Consider the following 20,599-nt stretch of genomic DNA (forward strand, 5'->3'; position numbering starts at 1 on the left):
CCAATACTTACAATTTTAAAAAAGAGCAATGAATGGAAACTCCTGACACAGTACAGGTTGGAACCCCTCCCGCTGTGCTCTTTGAGAAGGCTTCCTGTCACTGCTCCTGAGGGCATATCTACTGCCCTTGCTTTCCAAACAAAGCCTGTCTAGGAAAAGCTGAAATTCAGCTCTGGAAACAAAAGGTTTCGGAAGCAAATTAAAGTTGCGCCTCATTTCATGCAGTAATTATATACTTTTCAACACTGTATACAAATGCGATTGTTGCTGATTTAAATCCTAAATTCTCAGGATTACTTGTACATACTAGGAACTAAGAGTAGTTGTTGAAGGAATGATGACATTAGCAGACTCCTCTCTAGAATGAAAACTGTTTGATATATAGAAAAGCCGTTTTGTTATTGAACGTGTTTTATGTCCGCATCTCTGTTTATCCATGGGACTGAAAGAGGCACTCTCCCGTAGGTAGACTAGCTCTCTTTTTAGAGGATCTGCCCTAAGAACACCTTATGGCTGAGCTCTGAAACCCTCGAGAACTCTGCAGCCCCATCAGTCTGGATAACTGTCCTTCCTTCCCCACTTAGCACAGTGATGAGGTAGCTGTGGCCAGCTTGGTACTCCTGGCCACAAAGTGCTCTTTGGCAAGGACCTTAATTCTCTGAGCATCAGTTTCCTCATCTGTAAAATGGGAGTGCTGTAAGGTTTAAAGAATACATGTAAATCACTCAAGGTCACTGGCACCCAGTAAGGTTGGCTACTATTATTACTTTATTGTTCATCTTTTCGTGTCTCTCATTTTTCTTGAGTTTTGATGTTTAGCTTTCTCTGTCTCTGTATTTCTTATTTTCTACCTTCACTTCTTCCTGTCCTTTTTTTCTATCATCTCTTTCTTCTTCTCAGCACGATGTAATTAAAAAATGAAAGAACATTCCAGGCAGTGCAAAGGACGTGAGTCAGAACTTGGAATTAGAAATGAGCCAAGGGTGAACAGGGTACAGGGAAGATACCATCCAGGAGAGAGAGTTGCTCACTGCACATCTGGAGAGTCAGCTGGGGCGGGGCGGGTGGCCACAGCCTGCTGACCCATTGGCACTCTGTGTGCTTAGCCCACTCACGCTCTCAGCCTTCCCAATCTGCATGTGTGTGTACATCACTCACTCCTTTTCCTGAATTCTCTCCCTCCACCCAGGTACTTCAGGGGCGCTCTTCTCTCCCTATATGCAATATGCACGGAGAGCAAAGGTCCAGAAAGTTCTAAACGTTAAAGAGCAGACCACCCGATCCCGACCTCACCTCACCCATCCCACCAATCCCTCCCCCAGCCCTCCCCCAGGCCTCCCCTGTCCATCTTCCCTTCAATCCTCTTCTATCCCCATCCATCCCTTTCCCAACCCTCTGCCAGCTTTACTTTCATCCATAGCATTGATCACCAGCTGACATTGTACACATGTATTTATGTGTTTGCCTTCCCCTTATCAGAAAGAAAGACCCTGCTGGGTGGGGGAAAAGGGGTGGAGATAGAGACTTTTGTCTGTTGTACTTCCTGCAGAAATCCCAGTGTCTCAATCAGGGCCTGGCCCAGAGCCGACTGTCAGTGAATATGTTGACAGGATGTGTAGTAGGTATCTCCTGACCCTGCCTACCTAAGCTTGCACTTTCCCTCCTCACTCCCCGTCCCACAGTTTGCCCTCATTCGGGGCTTATTGTGCTCCAGTCCTTCCAGGTGGTGGGTAGCGGTCCTTGCCAGGGTCACCAACAGTGCTACCCGGTATCTTATATGCAGGCAAGCGGGGGAGACACGTGCCCAGTTTACTCCTATTGTCCCAGCTTCCTGTGTGGTGACTCTCAAAAGTGGCCTTGACTGGGCTTAAGTTAAACGGTTGCCAACTTGCCCTTTTACGTCCCCCCCCTCCATAGACGAGGCTGCACCAGCAGAATCCTTTTCCTGCGGTACACTGTGTGTACGTGTGTGCTCGTGCAGCACCTCCCACCCCTAAGATTCTGGGGGCCAGGACAAGAAGTCCAGGAGGCTGAGGCTGTGTGGCAGGGTGTGGCAGCACCACGACCTCCCAGTTTGGGTTTTGTGGCTCCTTGACGGTTTCTATGCCTATCATCAGCTTCTGCATTCTTATCAATCTGGTGGTCATTTGCTTTGCAACAAGCCATGTTTGCTTCCCACGTGCAAACCCCTTGCTTTTCCTCATCTTTGTTGGCCTCATAAAATGTGCCAGCACTTCACCCCCGATATCTTGCCCACCCTGCATTCTCACGGGCACGCAGGGGTCCCTGCCTGTCCTGGTCCCGCTTCCGTGTGCCTGGGGAAAAGGGTGGTTGGATTTCGCAGCTGCATTTTGGCACAGGCAGAAATCACTTCAGAAGCGGTTGTGAGTTTTATTTTGTTTCTTTTGTTTAATAATCAGAAGAGGCTGTTTTGGCAGAAGCAAGTCCGGAAGGAACAATTCAGGGAAAGGCTAACTTCATCACCTTGAATATAAAATGAGGGACTCAGAGTGAGACTGGAATAAATGGGCTTGGAAATACTGGGCTTTATGAAGAAAATAAGGCTTCTGCTCTCAAAGTGCTATGAAGATGAGTCATTTTTATCTACTGTAGCTTGGCTCCCCGTTATAGTTATTAGAAACCCCTTATTTTCAAATAATAGAACCCTTGGAAACCATCTTAAGTGAAATAATAGGCAGGCCTCATAGAGCCCCCAAGGGACTGCTCAGAACTCAGGCAGGGAGGAAGCAGGAGCTGGGGGTACACCTGGACCCACTGTCTCCTTCTCTACTCCCTCCCTCCCTCTCTTCCATTCTCTCCCTCCCTTCCCATCATTTCATTGCTTTCTACTCTCATTGTTCTCTCCCTGCACAAAAATATCTTAGTCCATATGGTCTGCAGGATATGGCTGATGGTAACTCCCTGGTTTACATATTACGAAGACCAGCCACAAAATCCCAATTCTAAATTTCCAGAGAGAGAATCGGAATAGCCTGACTCAGACCAGGTGTCTACTATGCTCAGATAAGTCTGGCCATGGAGGTCACCCCCTCCCCATAAATACACGGATGGGGCTATAGGATGTCTGGAGGATGGATGGTTCCCAGGTTATGTGTGAATTGTAACTCCCAGCTAGATAGCCTGGAGATGTCAGCTGTAATCCTTTCCTCCTTGTTTTGAAGAATTCCACTTAAAGTTTCACATCAAAGTCCAAATCTTTCCACTGGGTTCTGCTTGAAGGAGGTCACGAAGCTACTCTGAGCCTCGATGTTATTATTTATATCAGTATCTGAGAGCCTGGGCATTCTGCAGCACAAGTTAGTCTTGTCATCTGTTTGGGTATAAGGAAGAGTCTCTATTCTTTTAGTTCCATCTTTTACAAAGTGTACCCATTGCTGTTGTGCCATTTTGGAGCTAGGACTAGCCCTCAGCAAACCTGGGAAGTAAATGAGGTTTGTGTCTGGCAAACTCTCCACCCTCTTCCCCTGGATTGGTTCTCCTGCCCCCCTTCCATTGCTCCTATCTGCCGAGTTACTCCATGGAACCTCCCTGCTGAGACCTGCCAGCCCTAGTTTCTAGATCTTAGCTTCTCCTTCTCCATGTCATCTGGAGGCTTTGCATTCTACAAATTGGCTACACATGAGGGTTAATTTGAACTATCACCTGTTTCCTGACAAAGCAACCTGGTAGGTTGCACGAAAACCCTTTCTTCTTTGATTCACCAAGATTTACTATTACTCCACAGATAGTACGTGCTCATTTTAAAAAGGGCTTGTTCATGAAAATGACAGCTAAATTAATCTAGTAGTCGTGTTTTAAATGAGTCCTCTTGAGACAAGCGGCACAATGCCTTTCTGCAATGGAATTTCATTCATGGCAGGGATTTTGGCCAAGCGAGGAAACAAGTTTTGGACGAGGCTCTCACATAGGTGAGTACCTTCTCTGCCTGCCAGGGTCTGACCTAAAGCTTATCTTATACCTCCTTGGCATGTTTCTATGTAAATACTGGGACACTGTCATTGTAAATCCTTTGCAAACCAGCAGAGCCTGGTAGAAAGAAAATAGGCTTTGACAGCTAACCCAACAGAGACTCCTTGCTTAGGCCACACACCAGGCAAGTGGCTTGGCCAAGGTGTTCCGCAAATGTAAATCATTTACTAACAAGTCTGGCCCATATAAAATGGTCAGTTGTTACTAATTTTATGTTGAGTTTTTTTTATGCCAGAGAACATTTCATTCCAAGGGACTATTCTAAATGACTAAATGGCTGATTCTGGCTTTTTAAGTCTAGAGAAATACTCCTTTTGTGTTTTGTGGAGAGAAAAAAAACCACCAGTGATCACTGTACATATTAGTTGGGTATAAGTTCTAAGAAGAGCTAACTATTTAGACATTCTTTTTTTTTATTCAGCAAATACAGACTGAGGGCCAATTATGTGCCAGGCACTGCCAGGTACAAGAAAGATGGTGGTGACGTAAGAATGTGAGCTCTTGGGCTTCCCTGGTGGCGCAGTTGTTGAGAGTCCGCCTGCCGATGCAGGGGACGCGGGTTCGTGCCCCGGTCCGGGAAGATCCCACATGCCGCGGAGCGGCTGGGCCCGTGAGCCATGGCTGCTGAGCCTGCGCGTCCGGAGCCTGTGCTCCGCAACGGGAGGGGCCGCGGTGGTGAGAGGCCCACGTATCGCAAAAAAAAAACCAAAAAACAAAAAAAACAGAATGTGAGCTCTTCCCCTGCTAGGTGGTTCTCAACCAGAGCAGTTTTGCTCCCCAGGGGACATTTGGCAATGGAGACGTTTCTCATTCTCATGACTGGCATCTAGCAGAGGCCAGGGATGCAGCGAAACATCCTACAAGGCCCAGGACAGTCCCCACCACAAAGAGTTATCGGCCCCAATGTCAATAGTACCAAGGTTGAGAAAACTTGCAGTTGACAGTGGGGGCCCTGGCGGTCTTTGAGCGGGGAAGTGTCAAAGGATGTTGGTGCTGATGCCCTCATCAACCTGAGAGGAAGTCAGCCAGCATAAGGATATCTCATCATATGCAATGGGGAGAATCCCAAAACGCTTTGTGGCAGTCAGTGTTTTAGAAATGAAATCCTGTTTTAAATGTACTAGAACAGCTGCTGAATAGACGCATCTGGTGGAGGGGTGGGGGAGGTGTCAGTGGTGCCACGGTGGAGAAACCCGGCTGTCCCACGGCGTCTGCTCAGCAGCCCTCACAGGAAAACCCAGAGTCTTCAGTCACAGGCCCAGTGATTCCCCTTGGCTATTTCCCTACATCTGAAAAGGTTCACTTCAAGGCCAGTATTTCATCTGATCTTGCAAGAGGGAAAAGTCCAAAGTTTAACCTAATTTCTCACACAAGTTCAATGTCACATGATGATGGGAAATGCAGTCGATTATAGGAAAAACCCTTGGCTGAGATCAGGAGGCCAAGTGCTGCTGACCATCTGGGTGACCGTGGACAAGCCACCTGTCCTCCAGCCGCCCAGGTAACTGGGCAAAAGCTAGACTAGATGAGCCCCAAACCCAGAGACTTGTAGCTGAAAATGACTTTAGCCATCTCCAGCCCCTTCTTCTCTGCATAGAAAGCAGCTAAGAAAAAATTGCCTTTGATCCAGAGTCCTTTTCATATCAAAGTAAAAGAATAAAGTTCTCATTTTATTAGGAGTAATAAAAATGACAAACTGAGGTGATGTGGTTTTAGTCTATACCCGTGACTCTCTATCAAGGTTACTTTGTCCCCAAGAGCATATTGGGCAATATCTGGAGACATTTGTGGTTGTTCCAGCTGAGGGGTTGCTACTGGCATCTAGTGGGTAAAGGCCAGGGATAATGCTAACTGTCCTACAATGCGCAAGGACTTATCCAGCCCAAAATGTCAATAGTGCCAAGGTTGAGAAACGCTGATGTACACTGATAAGGAAAAGCAAAATTTCTCAACTGTAGCACATCATAAATAGCACTTTCTGTTTCTTATGGTCTAGAACCTGGGCTGAGCTGATTATACACTTGGGCGGTGTCTACACTGACCCATCAAAACATATTTGTTATGAAACCACCAGAGAATACTGCTTTCCAGATTCAGCAGATGTGAGACAAATAACATCCTGCTCACTTAGAAAGTCAAGTTGGGGGATACTTGCTAAACGCCTGGGATTTTTCTTGACAACTCTTCTTGCTCTTGTTTTTCCTAAGTGGCTATTCCTGGGCTATTTGTCAAACAGACTTTATCTCCTGTAATATCATCTTTTTCTGTTTGGTGTGGTTTTTGAATTCCAGGCAGACCAGGCCCAGTATAATAGTCTTGGACAGACATTCTTCCTGTCTGGGGTATTTTCTTCCTGTCTGGGGTATTTTAGTTACTGCCCTAAAGTTTGCAAAATGTTCTTTTTGCTGAAAAGATACTCTTGAAAATCAATAAACTTCAGAGAATGGAAAAAACTGATCAGTGACTTTTCAAGATATGGGGCATTTCATTGGGAGAGTAAACATAATAACTCAATCCGAAATAAAATGGATCCAGAGAGCGTACCCTCAGCATTTACATATAGCCTCCTGTCTAGAGATTGTCCTTGTGAACCCAAAGGAAAATTGAACGATATATCAGCTGTGAAAATAAACGTCGCATCACAAAGCGGAAATTAGGCAGTGGACCTAAAATAATGTTTAACTAACTTTACATTGCCTTGTGTCCCCATTTTGCTATATTTCTGGGGAATGTGTATTTGTGGGGACAATAAGTGGAGCTATTTGCTATTCAGAAATGTCTGCCTGCATTTGTTTGGCTGAAGAAATGAGATGGAAGGCAGTGGGGAAACACTGATGGGAAAGGTTGTTGGTAAATATGAGCAGGGCTAATAAGCATTAAATGCAATCTTGATATGCTTAATTATTTTTTAAAATATGGCAAGAAGTGAAATTTTAGAAAATCTGTGATTAGCGTATCCTGTATTTCCTGAAGCATCCGGTAGACCAGTTTCCATTTTGTCAATGTATGGTAAACACTGTAGCTACTCTCCTAATTCCTAAATATTGCATTTTTATTTTTACCCCAAGGCATGTTATTTCCCCTGTGATTTCTTCATCCATTGGAGGTGTTCCAGATAAGAATTTTGCCACTCCTTTTTTTTTTTTTTTTTTGCATGACCTACACGAAAAGAATGCCTTTAAAAAGCCAAACCCACCTTCACTGGCCTTTGGTTGTGCTGTTTCCTCTTCTTGGAATGTTCTCCCCGAGTATCTGCCTCTCCAGGTCAACGTCATCAGCTCCCCATAAGCCTAATCTTTCCCAGTTTAGTGAACTCCTATCCATCCTTCAAAAACCCAGTTCAAATACCTCTTTCCCCAGCCTTCTCAGGAAGAATTTATTATTCTCTCCAGTATCCTACCATAGGATAATTATTTATGTTGCCTGTTTATTCTTGTAGATGAGATCCTTGAGTGCAGGAAGGTTTTGCTCCCCTGATCTATTTTGACTTTGTTATCCAAGGACTAGTATAGTGCCAGGTTAAAAGTAGGCAATCAGCATGTAAGTATTGAATAAATGAGTGAATAATGAGTGGGTGAATGGGTGGATGAACTAGGAAATAGTTCCCCTCTCTGACATCCTTCCCGCACCACTTTGTAATGCCATTTCTGAGATATACCAAGTATCCATATATGTGTGATGTGGTTTCTGATCTTTCCACTGTGTACCACTGGTCTGTTTGTCCATCCTGCATGGTGTTTTACTTTTTTTTTAACTATATAAGTCTTGATACATAGTCGGATGTGTTTTCTTATGTTCTTCTACTTACTCAAAATTATCGTCGCTATTTCTTTCTGCTCTATTCTTCCATATAGATTGTAGGGCCATCTTGTCAGGTTTTGTGAAAAGCAGCATGGAGACTTTGCTTGAAATTGCATTGAATTTAAAGGTTCATTTGGAGGATAATTGATATATTTACAGTATCGAACGTTGCCATACATGAATATAGAATATCTCCTTACTTATGAATATAGAATATCTCCTTACTTAATTTAATTATTTTATAATTAGATTATTGCTGATGCTATGAATGAAGTCTTTAATTTTTATGATTTAACAAAATGAGTTATTGCTGATGTATAACGATGCTACTGATTTCTTCTTATTGCTCTTATATTAAGTAAACTTGATGGGCTTGTTCTTTCTTCCAACCATAGATGATGTATTTCTTTGTCTTGTTTTATTATGCTGGCTAAAACTCTGAAGGATAATGCCCAAGAGAAGCACTTATAGCAGGCAGCCTTTTCTTTCTGCTGACTCTAAAGGAAATTATTCTAATATTTTATCTTTAAATGTGATGTTTATTATATGTGTATCATAGATATCTTTAATCAACCATTTTTAGGAGAGTTCCCTCTATTTCTAGTATGCTAATAGCTATTACTATGAACAGGTGTTGAATTTTATTAACTGTTGGTATTCTAATTTTTTAAATGATTATGTGGTTTCTCTCTCTTGTTTTATTATTGTTATGAATTCTAGTAATATGTCAACTACCTTAAATCCCGTAAATAAACCCTCCTCGGTCATGACATTTAAATATAATGCTACACTCAGTAGAATTTTTATATTTATGTTCATAATTGAAAATGATGTATAATTTTACTTTTATGTACCATTCTTGTATGGTTTTTGAATCAAGATTACATTACCTTCATTAAGTGAATTGTGGAGCTTTTCTTTTTTTTCCTCTCTGCAGTAGTCTGTATTGGCTAGAGATTGTTCTTTAAAAATTCGATTAAACCTAATAAGATCATTTGGGATCAATGACTATTTGAGCGTAGATGTTTTACTGCAGATTTAATTATTTAATGGGTATAATTGAATTTAGGTTTTCTATATTATTTTGAGTCATTTTGATAATTTATATTCTTTAAGAAAATCATCCATTTCATATAACTTTTAATTTTGTGGGTAGAAAGTTAGCGTTCTCGAGGTTTTTGTTTTATATCATTACTGCATCTGCATCCATGTCCTCTCTTTTATTGTTTGTGCCTTTTTTCTTGATCAATTGCCCAAGGTTTGCCTATCTTATAAATCTTTTTAAAAATCACCTGTTAGTTTTTTTAATCCTTTTTCTTTTATTTTTCTATTTTATTATATTCTACAATAATCTTTTTTGTTTCTTTGTTTTACCGTTTGAATCTTCCATATCCTTTTTTTCATCCTGTTTTTCAGTCCTCTGAAATTAGTCATCTTGTTATTGTTTCATAAACAGGCTTGATTAGATTGGCCTGTGTTTCCCAGTTTTCTTGCTCACCCTGGCTTCTTGAATCCTGTCCTTTCCCACTGGGTTCAATGTGCTTCTTACAGAACTATATTATCCCTAAGTGTATCTTTGAGTGAGGACCTGTGAGTGGAAACTCTTGGCATTTGTCTGAAAATATCTTTATTTCACCCTTGCTTTTGAATGGTAATTAGCTGTGTATAGAAGTTAGGTTGGCAGTAATTTTCTCTGAGCACTTTGATGAAATCTGTAATCTACTTGTCTCTTTTTTGCTGAGGAGAAGTCTGTTTTCATCCTAATTGCTGTCCTTTCGCAGGTAACCTGTTTTTTCAGGATTTTGCTTGTCTCTTTGGTATTCTGCACTTTCACTCTAATCTGTGTAGGTCTAAATTATTTTTTATTCATCAGGTTTGAGGCTCATTTAGCTTTTCTTAACCTGAGGGTTTTGTGTCTTTTAGCAATTCTGGAAAGATCTCAACTGTTTCTCTTTTTGAATATCGCTTCCATATATGCCCTTAACCCCATCATCTCTCAGCTTTTCAGGATCATCACTCCTTTGCTTCTCTCTCTTCTGCATCTCCAGTCTCTTCTACCTATTGTATCAATCTCATTGACAAGTCAACATGCCCTAATGTCTCCCATCTTTTATTTAAAAAAAAAAAAAATCCTCCCAGGGCCCACCCCTTATTTCCCTGGAGCTATCTTTGTTGCTCTGCTGGACATCACCACCAAACTTTCTGACGAATTTGCCTACACATTTCTCTACTTCCGTGCCTCCCAGTTATCCTTCAGTTCCCTCGAGTATGACTTCTGCCCTCAACAATCCAGAGACTGCTCTTGCCAAGGTTGCCAGTGACTTCCATGTGTCTGAATCACAGTTCAACCCTCATTTAACTGGACCTCTTTCCAACATTCAACCTGGTTGGCCACTCCTTCCCTAAAACACGCTTCACCTCTTGACTTCTGAAACACTTTACTTTCTTGGTTCTCTCCAAATGTTGGAGCACCATGGGCTTGGAATTGAGCTCTATTTTCCTCATTTTCTATTCTCTATTGCTAATAGGTTTTTTTATTCCATTCACACGATTGTAAATACCATTTACTTGTCACGGATGGCCAAATGTATGCCTCCAGTTCCACTCCTCCTCTGAGTTATTGAATTGTGTGTGAATTCCTGCTTGACCATAAAACTTGGAATCTCAGCAGCATTTTAACTTAAACTGCTCAAAGCTGAATTCTTGAATTTCTCCCAAAAGAATGTCTTCCATATCTCAGCAAGTGGCGTCACTATCCACCCGGTTTCTAAAGCTAGAATCTAGGAGTCGCTGTTGATTCCTCTCTCCTTCAAATACCCACATTTATTCTACTGTCAGGTCCTTTAAATTCAATCTTCAAAAGAGAACTCAAATCCATTCACTTTCTATCTCTTCCTCCAACATCCTGGTCATGGCCTCTATCATTTCCCAACTAGAAACCACTACCCAGTTCCTGAATCTTTTCTGCTATTAACACTCTCGCTTCCATTTTCAACACGGCGGTCAGAACATCTTTTTTAAAAAATCATCTTCCTACTTGAAGTCCTTCAAGAACTTCCTATTGGACCTAGATTACAACCAAATCCACACTCATTAATAAAGCCTTCAAGGCCCTGTCCTACCTTCAACCTCATCCCAATTTCTCTCCCCCTCACTCTGGTGTTCTGGCCACCCTGGCCTTCTAGTCCCTCAGTCACACCAAGCTCTTTTGCTCCTGCAGGACCTCCGTAGATTCCTTCTGCCTGAAATGCACGCCTCAATGCCCCCACCAGACTGGCTCCTTCTCTTCCTTCAAGCAGCTTGAGGTCACCTTTCAAAAGATGACTTCTTGACCCTCATGGATAACACAGGGGCCTTTCTTAAATCTCTCTAGTAACAGCCTCATTTTTTTCTTTTTTCTTTTTTTTTGCGGTATGCGGGCCTCTCACTGTTGTGGCCTCTCCCGTTGCGGAGCACAGGCTCCAGACACGCAGGCTTCGGACGCGCAGGCTCAGCGGCCATGGCTCACGGGCCCAGCCGCTCCGCGGCATGTGGGATCTTCCCGGACTGCGGCACGAACCCGCGTCCCCTGCATCGGCAGGCGGACTCTCAACCACTGCGCCACCAGGGAAGCCCTCATTTATTCTTTTATAGCCCTTTCCGCACCTTTTCTCTTTTTTTTTTTTTGAGATATATTATTTTATCGACCTTGCAGTTTCAACGGTATATTAGCAATCAACTTTGTTGCCATGATTAACCAGCAGTCCCTTTAGAACACTTCTAGTAAAATATTAAGAAACCTTTGATTGCTGAATTTGTAAAATGTTCAGCTTTCAGTAGGACAGTTTACTGAGGAATTCTTTTAGTACCACATTTAATGTGAATGGGCCTTTCAATGAATCATGGCATTTTGGCTCTGGGAGAATTCAAATGCTCCCTCGGATGGATTCTCTGCATTCCAGCAAGGGGTGCTTTGTCATATCTTAGTGTCATTTCCTTGCAGCACGATTCTCCATTTTAGTAAAAATAATTCTGAGAGGTTTTTTTCTCCCCCCCCCGATCATTTTTCAAAGGAGAAATAGTATAAGGGGGGCAGTTTGCATGTGACAAACTGAAATACCAAAAGACTATTATAACTTAGTTTTATTGCATAGAAACCGTGGTCAGAAGTTGCTCTTTTTGATGGGTTGATTGACTACTTTCTCTGCCTTGACAAATCTGTGAGTGCCATTAGGAGGGAACCAAGCTTGTTTCATTTGTCACTTTATGTATACCCAATTACTAGTATATATAAATAAATAAAGATCTCAAAGTGATGCCATTTTTTCTTAAGTAGAGCTCTGATGAACATCTTCCCAAATTGTGACCGTAGTTGTCATCCTGACTATACAGGCCTGTACAGGCCTCCCAGTCTCTTAAAAAAATAATATTGTCTGCATGTCTTTTATTTGTTAATGGAGGTTTAAAACTTTGAAGGTCCTTATAGGAGCCACACAGTCTCATAATATTTTAATTTTGTAAAAATTCAAGACCTCTTCACATAGATAGATATGCCCCCAAATAGACTGCCTGTGATGGTTTCTGGCTTACTTCAACCACATTTGCTTTCAAGGATTCCCCTAGCTCTGCTTCTTGCAGCTCATTGGTGCCCGGGAACATGTATTTTTGTTTTGTTTTATTTTTGTTTTAAATCATGACTTAATACATGGTCCTGTCACAGGTGGACCTGTACCTGAATAATGAGAGATAAGACCATCCTTACTTCATGATGTTCAAAATATTTAACAACTGACTTGGCCACCAACCAATGAGACTGGCACCTTGGCCAATCAGAAGGGACTTTCAACCTACACACACCCAGAGGTCACACCGGGGCCTACTGAATGCAGACACCTCTCTGGGGAAGGCAATTCTATAGACCCTATTGGTAGCCTTCATTTTCAGCCAACTCCCTTACTTTTTTTTTTACGGTGTGCGGGCCTCTCACTGTTGTGGCCTCTCCCGTTGCGGAGCACAGGCTCCGGAGGCGCAGGCTCAGCGGACATAGCGCACGGGCCAAGCCGCTCCACGGCATGTGGGATCTTCCCGGACCGGGGCACGAACCCTTGTCCCCTGCATCGGCAGGTGGACTCTCAACCACTGCGCCACCAGGGAAGCCTGAACTCCCTCACTTTTTAAATGCCTCTTCTGAAAGTGGCTTAAAGCCTTGGAACCTTCTAATTTTCCCATAGTCATGTCTTATTTATACCTACCTGGATATTCTATAGATAGGGCAGCTTTGGTCAAAAGGCCACAGTAACTGAGGTCTGCCTTCCAGAACTTGCTGAGCTAAATGCAGGTTATAGCAGCCAGCTCAGGCTCTCTTGGGTTTTTCCATACAGTGCCTTGTTTGGGGTAGGGAGAGTCTCATTCCTTAGCTGATGGCATGGCCCTGTCCTCTTACTGTTTCTCCACATTCCTTTCTGGCTCTGGTGTGGGGCATGGAGGCTCAGTGGAGGATTTTCAAAAATCAAAGCACATCTCTGTTTTTTCCAGGTCTGTTCGCAACTCATCCCCACTGGAAAGAAAACGCCCAGTGAGGGATGCTCACGCCCACTCAGGCCTTTGTTCCTTGGCGTCTGTTCGTTTCATGTCCAAGGCCACCTGCCTCCAGGTGACTGACTTCTCTAACGCTTTTCTTCATCTTGGCTCACAGGTCCACACGTTCCGAGGCCCGCACTGGTGTGAATACTGCGCCAATTTCATGTGGGGGCTTATCGCCCAAGGAGTCCGATGCTCAGGTAGGCACGGAGCTTTCCTTCCCCTTTTCCATTTACATCAAGCGCCGCAATGATGAGCTGGAGGGCATCTCTCCAGAGCGGGGAAATAGGCCCAGATTAGCTCAGAAGCCTAGCTTTCTGGAAGATTCAAGGCATATCTGTGCTTAATGGAGAAACTCCTCTAGGTGTTTGCTAAAATGAAAAGGATTATCTCTGTTTATACAAGAAAAGAAAAAAATCCAGGGGAGTATATTTTCTTAGTCACCTACCTGCCATCCAAACTAGGTAGCTGTCCTTAAAAGAAAAAACAAAATCAATTCCAATGGAATTGCATAGATAGAAAAGTTACATTGATTTCCCATCTTCTATTTATCATGCCATTTAGCCTCACCAGTGAACCTTCGGGGAGATGCAGTTATTCTCCCCATTAAATGGATGAAGAAACTGAGCCTTAATGATAATCATTAATTTCCCCTGGCCACATAGTAGGTGGTGGAACATTGATTTGGCTCCAGAGCCCATCATGCCCAGTATTTTTCTGCCATCAGATTAGCAGTGAAAATACACACCTTGATTTGATATCACATATTTTCAAAGTACTTTGAAACCCTAGGTGCTTTTCCACCTAGAACTAGACACACACACCCATTGCTAAGAGCACACAGCACACCTTATTAAGATACATCTAACAAAACAGCAAAGAATTGCCAAATTAATGTGTAACCAGGCTTCCTACTTCATCATGCCATGCTTTTTCTGGCGAACAGTTCCGGCCGGAAGCAAGGATAGCCTCCTGTGATACATTGACTGGGTTTCCACTGACACCATGACTGATTTCTTTCTTGCTAGGGTATGATTTTAAAAAATAATTCTTATGAAGCTTTTAAAATAAGCTAATGACACTACATTAAGATGATCTGTTTCCCACAAATGAACTTATTTACAAAAAGAAACAGACTCACAGACACAGAAAACAAACTTACGTTTACCAAAGGGGAAAGGTGGCGGGGGAGATAAATTAGGAATTTGGGAGCAACGTATACACACTACTATATGTAAAATAGATAAACAAGAAGGACCTACTGTATAGCAGAGAACTCTACTCAATATTTTGTAATAACCTATATGGGAAAAGAATCTGAAAAAGATAGATACATAACTGATCACTTTGCTGTATACCTGAAACTAACACAACACTGTAAATCAACTATACTTCCATAAAAATTTAAAAAATAAAAATTAAAAATGATGATCTATTTCCCCATACTGCCCATTTTGGTTCACAGGATCATGGGACCTTAAATCCTTTCTCTGCCTGGAAAGGGCTATTTCAGCTTCTACTATATAGATACAGCAATCACCTATGGTGATACCTGGACAGGTCCAAGCGTGCTCATGTATGTCAATTCCTCTACCTGCCCCCATCCCAGATCCATGAGGCAAGCAGTAAATGTAGGTTTGGAGGCAGACTCTCCAGAAATGATCTAGATACCCTGATTACCACAAAAGTTACAAAGTATCTCACAGTTCAACCACTGAGAAAAGTGGTGGAATATCTGAATTACTCAGTGGTCATTAGTTCAACCTGTTCAGATTATACCTACCAAAAATATCCCTAATTGCTTCTATTATCCAATTTCAGCAGGAAACTGGTCCAAAGTCAATATTATGAGAACAAAACTCTGGGATTCAGATTAGCTGTGAACAGCAACTTGCTCTGGGATAAGAGAGTTTGGGTTTTTTGGGGTTTTTTTTCTGTGTTTGTTTTTTTTTTTAAAATAAAACATAATTCTAAGGCTATGTTACTATTCTCCAATGGCTACTGTTTAACCTCATACTTCCTCTGAGCAGCAGGAGAACTGAAAACTGATCATTAAATGTTTGGAATATCCATCATTACCTCTCAACTCTCCATATTTTACATAATTTAAATATTTTTAAAATTAACTAGACTTTATTTATAGCATATAGAATTGTATTCGTTTGCAAAAACTGAATATTTTTATACTTGTTAGAAAACATCTTCATTTTAATGACATATCAGTATTTAACTCTACATAAAAACACTGTCATTTCAGACCTTAAAATGAAGTTTATAAAGAAATTAAAAATAGAATTATCCTATAATCCAGCAAGTCCACTTCTGGGTATATACCCAAAAGAACTGAAAGGAACAGACCTTTGTACACCCACGTTGATAGCAACATTGTTCACAACAGCCAAAAGGTAGAAACAACCCAAGTATCCATCAGTGGATGAATGGATAAACAAAATGTGGTATATACATAAAATGGAATATTATTCAGCCTTTAAATGGAATGTTCTTCAGGAAATTCTGTCATGGGCTACAATATGAATGAACCTTAAGGACACTATGCTAAGTGAAATAAGCCCGTCACAAAAGGACAGATACTGTGTGATTCCACTTCTATGAGGCATCTAACGTAGTCACATTCGTAGACGCAGAGGCAGAATGTGGTTGCCAGGGGCCGAGGGGAAGAGGGTCCAGGGAGTTACTGTTTTATGGGTACAAGTTTCAGCTTTGAAAGATGCAGAAAGCTTTGGAGATGGGTGGTGGTGGCTGCACACAGTGGGAAGGTACCTAACGCCCCTAAACTATACACTTAAAATGGCTAAAATGGTGAATTTTACGTATATTTTACCACATTTCTAAAAAATTGTTTTAAATGAAGTTTGTAAGAATTCAGTGAGTAAAAATGACGAATGAAATAACTTAAGCATAGCTGGGCAGGTATCCTTATATTTTCTATCACCGTATGTGCTGTTTCTTCTATTTAATGCTCACGTAGTGTTCCCACACTTCAGACTTCACATATAGTAATTTATTTGATCCTCATGATAACCCTAGGAGTAGGTGCTATTATATCCAAACAAGAAAACCAGCCTATTCTATTTAGTTCAGTTCACCAACATCTGTATTCACTAACTAGATCTATCAAATGTTACTGAAGTTTACCTGAGCTTTGCTGAACTTCTCATGTTGATAAAGCTAAGATAATTAGAACTGGTTTTGTCTTTGGAGGGGGATAGACAGAACTCAGCCAGTAAACATGACATGAAAACCATGTAATGACAAAAATCGTTTTCTGATGATTTTACAAAAGTTTAGATCCTCTCAAATCCTTGGTGTAGTTAAGTGCTTTTATTTAAAGCAACTGATTACAATATTCATTATCGTGTGTGTATAATATGTATATAAAATATAAAAATGATATTATTATTCTTTACACCTATAAAAACAATCAGTATTAGAAGGTACTTTGAATAGATACCAAATCAACTTTGAACATCTTCAGCATTAAATTTTTATTTTCCAGAACGTAGACTGTGCCTTGTTATTGTTAGAGAGATTCCATCAGTGGATGACAACTGCTAATAAGGCTTTTAATGGGCACATTGAACTTAAAAGCACCTTTTCAGCTTTGGATTTGATATGAGCTTTATAAATAATTAGTCTTATCCTCACATTACATGGCATTGTTCTAAATTGTAAACTCTCGGGTACTCCCACCGGTGGCCAGTTAGACAGTATTTCCACTCAACAGGTGTCAAAATAAGGCAGGTAGAAAGGAGAACGGCCTACTGAAACTGCCCAGCAAGGAGGACAGGGGTGGAAAGTATGGGCAGCTCTCCAGGAATGTGAAAGAGGATGCCAATGGTCATGGGTCTCTCAGACCAAAGATCAGAGATTCCTACAGAGACAGTCATCATGTCTTCCGTAAAAGGAGTGTCACGAACTTAAGGGAAACAACCTCGCAAAAGTCCTAGGTGCCCTTTATGAGACACAATTTGCTCTGGGAATCCAAACCCAAAAGCCCTCATATGGACTCAAAGTTTCCAGTTCCAAAAGGGAAAAAAAACATACAAACAACCTGGCTAATTACCAAAACTATCTCCATGAGATGTTCTATTCTTATGGTCCAGCCACAGAGAAGGCTTACTGAGAAAAATGGAATTATATAAGTTTCATGAGTAAAGATAGATTTCATACTCATCTGTGGACAGCATCACCTCTAAGTGGGATGGATGTTTCAGAGAGATATAGCAAACTCCGGGTGTTTTCATTTTTATTTTTGGTAACATATAATTTGTGTTGAGCTTTGACAAAAGGGCCAGGCAAGCGTAATGTGGCTTCTTTGTTTACAGACTGTGGATTGAACGTACACAAACAGTGTTCCAAGCATGTTCCCAATGACTGCCAACCTGATCTCAAGAGGATCAAGAAGGTGTACTGTTGTGACCTGACAACACTCGTGAAGGCCCACAACATGCAGAGACCCATGGTGGTAGACATATGCATTCGGGAAATTGAAGCAAGAGGTTTGGGAAAAAAACACCTGCTTATTATAGTGATTTTATTTTTACTGTTGTCAAGGAGACTTTCTTATAATTGTTAAATTGACTCTCCAGTACTGATCTTGGGGAAATGGTCTGCACATGCTAAATCCAACCAACGACATCAATTTCTGTGTCATACATAAATCATGCATGTATGCATTTAACACACACTTGCTAAGCATTTAGCATGTGCTACACACTGGGGATATAAAAGTCAGAGTTCACACCTTCAGGAAATTCATAGCATAATATGCAGAATCAGGGGTTGGGGGCAAATAAATAAATGCTGTGAGTACATATATTCAAAACACTATTTAAAAAAACCACGGAGTCACAGAGGAAAACATTTTAATCTTATCTGAGGAGAGTTCAGAAAGGGTTTATGGCAGAGGTGAGGTTTGAATCGAGTCTTTGAAAGTGCTTCTATTAAATAAGTAAAGAAATTTTTGGTCAACACATATATTTTCTACCATATAGAAATTCACTCCTAGTATTGGTTCTGGTTATTTCAAAGAGGAGAGTAAAAAAATTGAAAAGATCTATTCATTGAAAATTGAGAAGGCAAGGAAGATAGAAACATTTCGAAGAAGAGATTCTTTATATTATGCTTGAGTCATCTTTCCTTTATTTGTGTTTCGGCCACTTTTCAGTATCAAAATGCTCAGTGATATGGTGGATAGAGTCTGGTTAGGGAGAACTGGATTGTTGGATGTAATTTGGGTAATTGGAAAGGCTTTTACCATTGTTGCCATGTATTTACCCTGCTATAGTTGGTATCCATCATTGTGTCCAAGTTGGCTTAATATATTCTACAGGTATTTATGCATTCGCCAACCATCCCATTCTTTCCAAAACAAAGCAAAGGAGGATATTGTAACTTGTTATCCCAAAGCTTTTAGAGATAGGAAATTATTCCCTCTTCCATACAGGATGAAAACGATAGCTATTCTGTTCCCTTAAGACTTGCTCATTTCATCTCAAATTGTAAGAAATGCCTCCTGCCTTTTGACTGCTGTGTCTGTCAGAGCTGAATGGGAGCTTTGGAATCTGGTGAAGGTGTCGATGCAGGGGCTGAGCTGAGTACGAGTTGAGGGGGGTGCCCTGACTCTGGATGAGTGGCTGGGAAGAGCAGCCCTGGGTCCTGCTGTTTAGAGGACTCCGCGACCCCAAAGGGTCAGATCGTCAGCCTCTCCAGAGCCTGCAATCAGTACCTGTGCTTCTCTGAAGAAGCTGGGATCATCCCATAGGGATCCTCATCAGAGACTCCTAATAATTTGGGCAAAGTCACTACCACATCTGGTGTCTAATGTGTCCACGGGGAGCACAGCACTAAGCATGTCTAGTACAAGAGCTAGAATAGCGCAAGTGAGGAATTTATACGGAAGTCACAGCAAAGGGACTGGAGCTACAGGCATTAGGGGCCTGTGCATGTGAGCAGAACCAGAGGATGGGCTGGAAGAAATTCACGTGATGCTGCCATTCCCAGCTTCATTGCCACCACTGCCAACATCTTACCCTGTCTTCCACCCATAGCAAACTTCTTATTGTTCTCCAAATGCTTCTACCACCACTTGTTTCTGCATGATATGGCAGAGTGAAAAGATCATGAACTTGAAGTTAGATTCCCAACCCCTTCTCATATTAGCTATAGTATGACCTTGGGCAAGTTACTTACTCCATTTGAATATCTGTTTTCTCATCTTTAAAGTAACAGAATCAGTTGTACCTCCTAAGGTAGTTATGAGGGTTAAAATGAGTTGATCCATATAAATGACCTAGTACAGGGCCCAACATAATAGGACTCAACTGTGTTATTTCTTTTGGTTTTTTCTTGGAATGACCAACTCCCCTAACTCCACCTCCAAATCTGTGTGTCTAACCAATGTACTTAACCCATAGCTTTCAATGCTGTCACAGAGACTCCAAATAATAGTGTCTTCAAAAAGCTAGAAATCTCTCTCTCTGGCAGCAGCCCAGGGCTCATGGAGCAGCTGCCCAGGAACAGGCACCCAGGCCCTGCAGGCTGTTGCTGTGTCATCCTTGAGTGCTGTCCTCACCTGCATGGTCCCAGATGGTTATCACCATCTCACCTGCATTCCAGCCAACAGCAAGAGGGCATACCCTTTCTCTTCAAGTTCATGACCCAGGCACTATACACATCACTTCTGCTCTCTCCACACTGGCCAGGAGTTAATGGCCTCTGCGGTAGATGTTGTTCTAAAAACCAAGGGTTTTATCACAACAGAGGAAGTGGAGAACTAGTATTGGACGGGGAGCTGGCAGCCTCTGCTAACTCTGGCAAACTCCAGCCTGTCCTTCATGATGTCCTTTAAAGATAGCTCCTGAGTAAGACCCTCCCCATGGCCTATTCTGTCAAAAGGCAGTGTTAGTGTCCACTGCACTGTACTCCCCTGTGCCACTGTGTCCTTGCCTCTGTTGCCGTGCAGGTTACAACTGGACTGGTTACAACTGGACTGGAACCAGGCCAGGTTACAACTGGACTGGAGCATGCTTACATGCACCACCAACTAGAACAGGATGACACCGGGCCCCATCTTGTGGGCCCATTCAGTAGATCGGTAGTGGCATCCTAGACAACTGTCCTGAGACGGATTCTGAAACTGAGTGGGGCTCAGTGGGAGAAAATGCTGAGGTCAATGAAGAATGTCTCCTCTGGTCACAGGAGCGAGGAGGGGCAGGATTTATGCCAC

The 20,599-nt window shown here is 42.0% G+C and overlaps 1 protein-coding gene and 1 long non-coding RNA gene across 3 annotated transcripts in view; one reads left to right on the forward strand and one right to left on the reverse strand.

Annotated features, from left to right (window-relative positions):
• The window catches only part of CHN2 (chimerin 2), a 325,963-nt gene that overhangs the window by 288,105 nt on the left and 17,259 nt on the right, over positions 1 to 20,599 (forward strand). For both annotated transcript variants that reach the window (XM_067746621.1, XM_067746620.1), the window contains 2 exons: positions 13,466 to 13,550; positions 17,697 to 17,870. In XM_067746621.1, the coding sequence (XP_067602722.1) occupies positions 13,466 to 13,550; positions 17,697 to 17,870 (259 nt within the window). The remainder of the gene's footprint in view (positions 1 to 13,465; positions 13,551 to 17,696; positions 17,871 to 20,599) is intronic.
• LOC137229149 (uncharacterized) overlaps positions 11,827 to 20,599 on the reverse strand; it is a 164,251-nt gene continuing 155,478 nt past the window's right edge. The window contains exon 5 of the long non-coding RNA XR_010945565.1: positions 11,827 to 13,721. This is a non-coding gene — a long non-coding RNA (uncharacterized lncRNA). The remainder of the gene's footprint in view (positions 13,722 to 20,599) is intronic.

Source organism: Pseudorca crassidens, chromosome 8, assembly GCF_039906515.1.
Source record: "Pseudorca crassidens isolate mPseCra1 chromosome 8, mPseCra1.hap1, whole genome shotgun sequence".
NCBI lineage: Eukaryota > Metazoa > Chordata > Mammalia > Artiodactyla > Delphinidae > Pseudorca > Pseudorca crassidens.